We start from the raw sequence: 6,338 nt of genomic DNA on the forward strand, positions 1-6,338 counted from the left end.
CCACTCCTTGTAATTCGTCTCAAAGTAAAAACATCCATTCCTATTTTAGCAATATTAAACCGGATCTAATATAATCGTTGAAAGTGCAAGTGCTGTGATATGCTAAATCAAGGTCTAGAATTATTTCGAGTATTTAAGATATTTGCCATTAGCAAAACCTAAACCCTAATGTCCTATTATTGGAGCAAGATTTACCTTCTTCAAAGCTTATATCAGTTGGAAAAACAATGGCAATCCTTGCAAAAAACCTAGTCATCGATAAAAGAGAAACATAGAGCGAAAACCTCACATTGAATTTGCCCCTTAATTGCATTCTCCCAAATGTTTTTCAACTAAGCTTGTAGAGGAACTGCCACAACTCCAACCGTGACTTTAGCAAGTGAATCCTCTTTTCTATTTATAACATTCAAATAAAAACCTGATTAATAAAATAATATTTCATTAGAAAAGGCCCTGGTATCCTCCTTTTTTCCCTTTGAGTGAATAAAATAGGCCCACAATGCCACTTGTCATCTCCATAAGGAAAGAGCTAGCCTCTAAATCTGTAGAGAAGACCTCAACATTGTGTCCTTATCCCAAAACACCTCAAAAGGTGACATATGCCTTTAAATATGTGACAATGGATTAAATAATGTGTCCTCTTTAGTTGGTGGTTTCTGCACTCATATAAGCTATATTCTCTTCTGGAAACTTTCCAGTTTTGTCCCCCAACATTCTCGTAGATGTTTTCTTCCAAATTGTAGGATACAATTTTAGGTGTAATTTCCAGCATTATTTCTCAGTGTGCCCATAAATCAACACTGCAATGATTGCAGTGATTCCTGGTGTTGTCTTTTGAGTCACTGAGCAGTGGTGAAAGTCCTATTTCTGTTCGTTTGCTTAGGAGATTTTTGATGTTAGGTACCTTTCCTTGGTTTTCCATTTCCCCACTTACTGCTGGTTTTCTGTTCTTGTACTCAATAAATAGAGCCTTCTTACCAACATCATTGAGGTTCTTTACTTCAAATGGGGTAAATTCCTTTTTGATGTAGCCATGTAGTTCTCCTCAATTTTTTATCAACGTTTGAGGAAATTCTACTTTGAGATTTAGCAAGATTGTTGATTTCTTATATTCAGTGGTGTAGTCCTGAACAATTTTTCTTGTGTTTGTGAAAATATCACAATTAAATGGATCTTCTTGATATCCAATATCATAGAACTGATCCTTCAACAACATTTTGAATGTCTCCCATGATACTATCGAGGGTCTCCTTTGCTACTTCAAAGATTGCATATAGCTGTCTCACCTTAAAGCATGGTGGAAGATAACGAGGAACTCCTCAAATTCAGAAGGTTTCAGGTTGTTTACCCTTAGTATCCTCTTGATGAGAATTTCCTTCTTTCTTGAAATTTACTGAGCATTCCTCTTTCTTTGTCATTAGATGGGTCATCATTTTTGTTAACATACCAATATTTGTTTTTAACCGACTAAGGATGATCTTTGGTTCTTCTCTTTCTTCTTGGTATTGTTTGTCAATATGAAAGACCAAATACACAATGCATGGGAGATGTAAAATATGATCTTTATATCAAATGGGGCCATTGCATACAATGAGGCAGATCTCCTTTTATATTACTGGTTATTTGTTGTACAACTAATTTCCCTAATCACGTTATTTACAAGTGAATTTGAATTAATCTTACCAAAATTCTTAGCTCCTTGAAGTTTATCTATTATGTCATCAATGCATGGCAATGGATATCAGTTTTTAAGGGTATGGATCAACAATCGTCAACACTTTTAACTGCTTTGAAGTTTTACTCTGCTCCGTTGGATCAGGTGACACACTTTTAACCGTTGATTTGAAGTGTGATTGCTTTTTCCAAATATCAGTTGAGTTGCCTTACTGCTTTTTCCCATTCTTTTATGTCACTATTGAAGATATTTTTACCGCTTTTTCCCTGCCAGTTGTTGTTGCTGTTCTTCTTCCCTAGCTTTTGGCAAGCACTCTTATTTTGTGCAGAGAAAGGCTGGTTGATGAAGCTCTTCGCATTCTGCACTCGATGGACTTCAGTAGAGAAATCCCTGTGGATACCCAAATATACCATATACTCCTGGATTGTTGCACTGTCCAGAAATTATTGGAAGAAGGCAAGCAGGTCCACACCCACATGAGAATCACAGGGGCTCATCAGAATCCCTACTTGGCTGCCAAGCTTGTTTATCTTTATTCTGCCTGTGGAAGCATTGTCGATGCGCGGACGGCATTCGATGAAGCCTCTAAGCGGACTATGTTTATGTGGAATTCTCTGCTCAGAGCTTATGTTAAGAATGGATTCTGTGAAACCGAGGCTATGGATATTTATAATCAGATGAAGTTATCTGGCACGAAGCTCAATAATTTTACGTTCTCAATCATCCTGAAGGCATGTGGAAGCTTAATGGACCTACAACAGGGGATGGAGATTCATGGGCAGGTTATCAAGACCGGTTATGAGCTTGATGTCTTTGTGGGAGGTGTGCTTTTGGATATGTATTGCAGGTGCCATTCTGTGGAGGATGCAAACCAAGTGTTTGAGGAAATGCGCCATCGAGATGTGGTCACATGGACAGCTATGATTGCTGGACTTGTGCATAATGGGTTTCATGGCGAAGCATTGGAATGTTTCCGGCAAATACACGTGGAGGAACGCAAGAATGTTTCACTAAGAATCAGTGCTTCGATTTGGGCCTCGAGGATATCTCTATACTCCTGCGCCTGATGTGCACAGGGTGCAGTATTTCACAGATACTGAGTTTTTCATCAGATGGGATGGGCATTGGGATATATTTTTGGATGAGGATTTGCCCACATCAGCCGATCACATTAAGGTGAATGCAGAGGAATTCAAATAGGTGTTTTTGTGTGTGCATACAAGCTCATATGCAGGTGCAAGCAATAAGTTAATTTCGTGGTACTATGTTGTTTAAAGTTTCTGTAGTTTATTGTCTAGGGATGGATTTTGTATGCTATTTCCTGAAATTATGTTCAGGGATTTTATATATATATATAATAATTAAACTAGGTATTCAAAGTTTGCCTAATACCCTTTGTGATGTAAATAAATTTCAATGAACATCAAACTATTCTCATAATTTGCATGGATTCTCGCAACATATCATAGGTAGGTTTTTTTTCCCTTCAATTTTGTGATTCGTTCCTTCTGGTCGAGGAAGGTTCCGGACCTTCACGTCTTACCTGAGCTCAGGTAAGGTCATGGTTGTGAGCTCTGCTCAGTCAAAGAGAGGGCCTTACTCGCCTGAATATAGGTAGCTCACTCAGATTTTTTAGACCTTAATTGACCTTGAGTTATTTTATTTTTGCACAAGAGAAGCAAGGTGTCGGGTGGGCGTGGGGGCTAAGTTGTGCAAAATTTCACGCCCTGTTGAAGGTAGTGTATGAAGGTGTGAAGAGAAACATGATGGGCATGGGAATTGCACTCCCTCAAGATGGTGGGCTTTGGTGAATTTCACTCCTTCAAGATGTAGTATCATTCTATATATGTATATTATTCTTTATAAAGTATAATAATAATATCATGGTTTCTAATGGAATTAACTTTTTAATAGCAATGTATCAACATGTTTTCTAATATTATGTTTTGACTTTCTAAATGCAATATACAATTATGGTTTTCAATTAAATATATTGGTAGGGGATAGTCATGGTGGTTATTGCCTTGGTCACTAGCAAGCTTCGTATATGATTGGCCATCTATAGAGGTTTCTTGATTTTGAGTAATTAACTTAACCTCTTGATTTTGGGTAATTAACTTACTCTAAAATGAAATAAGACATTCAATGTGCTCCTTGTAATATAGATATAAACAAAACATGTAAAGAAAAGTAATTGCACAATGATCCAGTGCAAGAAAACAAGGTTTTCCACAAACCAATTAACTCTTCTAGAAAAATTCAACAATTCCAATTTAATAATCCTATCGGCCTTTCTTTGTACCTTTTGGGACAATTGCTAAAAATTAAGGGTACGGTTTTGTTATGAAACCAGCTCACAAAAAGATAGAAAAGAGAGATCCACGCCTTAGAATTCAGCCTCTTCGAGGGGGCAACCTCCTTTACATTACATAAATGAACAATTCTTGGATGATACAAATGAAAATACCTCCTTTCTATATATAGGAGTCTAAGTGGTCCCAATACAATCAAATCCTACATAACAATAATATTGTAGGGCACAACAATAACAATAGTGGGCTTCTATGTGGCACAATAGTAACAATATGGGCACTACATGGGTACATCAATATAAATAAGGGGTATAACTACAATAGTAATGGGGTAATCACTAGTATTATAGGGACCCAACATGCCCCTCTCCTTCAAAAAAGTGTTGTCCTCAACGCTTGAGTAGTTCAGGATACTTCTGCATAAAATTCTCATCCTCCCATGTGGAATCTTCAGCGGATAAGTTCTTCCACTTGATAAGATACTCTGAAATTGATCGATTTTGTAGCTGTTGAGTTCTTGTTTCTATAACTGCTTCCGGTTCCAATATAATTTTTCCTTCTTCGTCAAGTTCTGGCAATATTGTTTGAACTGGGAGCTTGTCACCTATAACCTTCTTTAAGCATGAAACATGGAAAACTGGGTGCAATCGAGAAGCTGCAGGAAGCTCCAATTTGTATGCCATAGTACCAATCTTTTGCAACACCTTGTACGGACCATAATACTTTGGTGATAATTTATTATCCTTCTTAGCTTGCTTGAGGGACATTTGCTTATATGGTTGTAGCCGTAGGAATACCCAATCACCTACATCAAAACTTCTTTCACTGCGATGTTGATCTGCCTGTTGTTTCATTCTATTCTGTGCCAACACAAGGTTATCCTTTAAGAGTTGGAGGACTTGTTGTTGATGTTCGATGTGATGTTCCACTGCCTGAACCTTAGAATTTTCTCTTAAATATGATGTGATGGATGGTGGTTGATACCCATAAAGTGCCATAAATGGGGTCATTTTTGTTGCTGTATGAAAGGAAGTGTTATACCACCATTCAGCCAGAGGCAACCATTTGACCCATTGTGTCTGTTTATCAGATACAAAGCAACGAAGATATCCTTCCAAACATTTGTTTACTATCTCAGTTTGCCCATCAGATTGAGGATGATAAGATGAGCTATGAGCTAACTGAGTACCAAGACAAGAAAATAATTCTGTCCAAAAATTTCCAGTGAAAATGGGATCTCTGTCACTTACAATAATCTTTGGGTTTCCATGTAGCTTTTGAATTGTTTCCATAAATGCAGTAGAAACTGTACTGGCTTTAAATGGATGTGATAATGCACAAAAGTGTGCATACTTGGTAAGTCTGTCAACTACCACCATGATGACACTCTTTCCCTCAGACTTGGGTAAACCTGTGATAAAATCCATTGAAACCTCCTCCCAACGTTGGCTTGGAATGGATAAAGGTTGTAATAGACCCGGTGTCTTAATTGTTTCAACTTTATTTTGCTGGCAAACCAAACATTCTGCCACAAACTTTTGAATATCTGATTTAAGGCCATCCCAAAAAAATTCCTTCTTAACCCTGTGGTAAGTTTTTAAAAATCCTGAGTGCCCTCCTAAGGGAGAAGTGTGCAATTCCATAAGAATCTTTTGTTTTAGCTGGGAATTCTTACAGAGGTATAAGCGATCTTTGTACCATAACGAATCATTTTTCCAGCTAAATGTATCAGACGTACTGGAATCTTGTTGTAGCTTTCGAATAAGTGCCCACACTTCTTCGTCATTCTTCCATTCCTCCCTTGCTTCATTTATCCAATCTGGTTGGATAATAGAAATGGCGCACAACAATGCTTCCACATCCTCATCCTTTCTTGAGAGTGCATCTGCCACCACATTTTGCTTCCCTTTTTTGTAGATGATTTCAAAGTCATAACCCAACATCTTTGTGACCCACTTTTGTTGCTCTTCAGAGGATAATCTTTGTTCTAAAAAGTATTTAAGGCTATCATGATCTGTTTTTACCTTGAAGTGTCTTCCCATTAGGTAGGGTCGCCATTTCTTAAGTGCATGGAGTATTGCCAACATTTCCTTCTCATAAATAGCTTTTCTTAAAAACTTTCCCTTGATTGGACGACTTTCAAAAGCAATGGGTCTTTCATCTTGCATTAGAACAGCACCAATTCCATTTCCTGAAGCATCACATTCCACAATAAAGGTTTTTGTGAAGTCCGGTGTAGCTAAGACCGGTGCTTGGCACATTGCCTCTTTAAGATGTTCAAAGGCCTTTGTTGCTTCCGGAGTCCATGAAAATGCATCTTTCTTCAATAATGTTGTTAGAGGTGCTGCTAT

General features: G+C 37.7%; 1 protein-coding gene across 1 annotated transcript; it reads left to right on the plus strand.

The window, feature by feature from the left end:
• The first annotated feature begins 2,043 nt into the window (after positions 1–2,043).
• Positions 2,044–2,742, plus strand: LOC149196339 (pentatricopeptide repeat-containing protein At1g71460, chloroplastic-like). Its single transcript, XM_089408259.1, has one exon. The coding sequence runs from the start codon at positions 2,044–2,046 to the stop codon at positions 2,740–2,742; it is 699 nt and encodes a 232-aa protein (XP_089264385.1).
• The last annotated feature ends 3,596 nt before the right edge of the window (positions 2,743–6,338 follow it).

The sequence above is a fragment of the Pinus tabuliformis genome, chromosome 2_2 (genome assembly GCF_031772625.1).
Source record: "Pinus tabuliformis cultivar Carrire ecotype Pingquan chromosome 2_2, CPIR1, whole genome shotgun sequence".
Taxonomy (NCBI): domain Eukaryota; kingdom Viridiplantae; phylum Streptophyta; class Pinopsida; order Pinales; family Pinaceae; genus Pinus; species Pinus tabuliformis.

What these genes read in the sequence shown, in the direction of transcription:
- LOC149196339 (XM_089408259.1), top strand. Translation starts at nt 2,044, where the DNA reads ATGGACTTCAGTAGAGAAATCCCTGTGGATACCCAAATATACCATATA.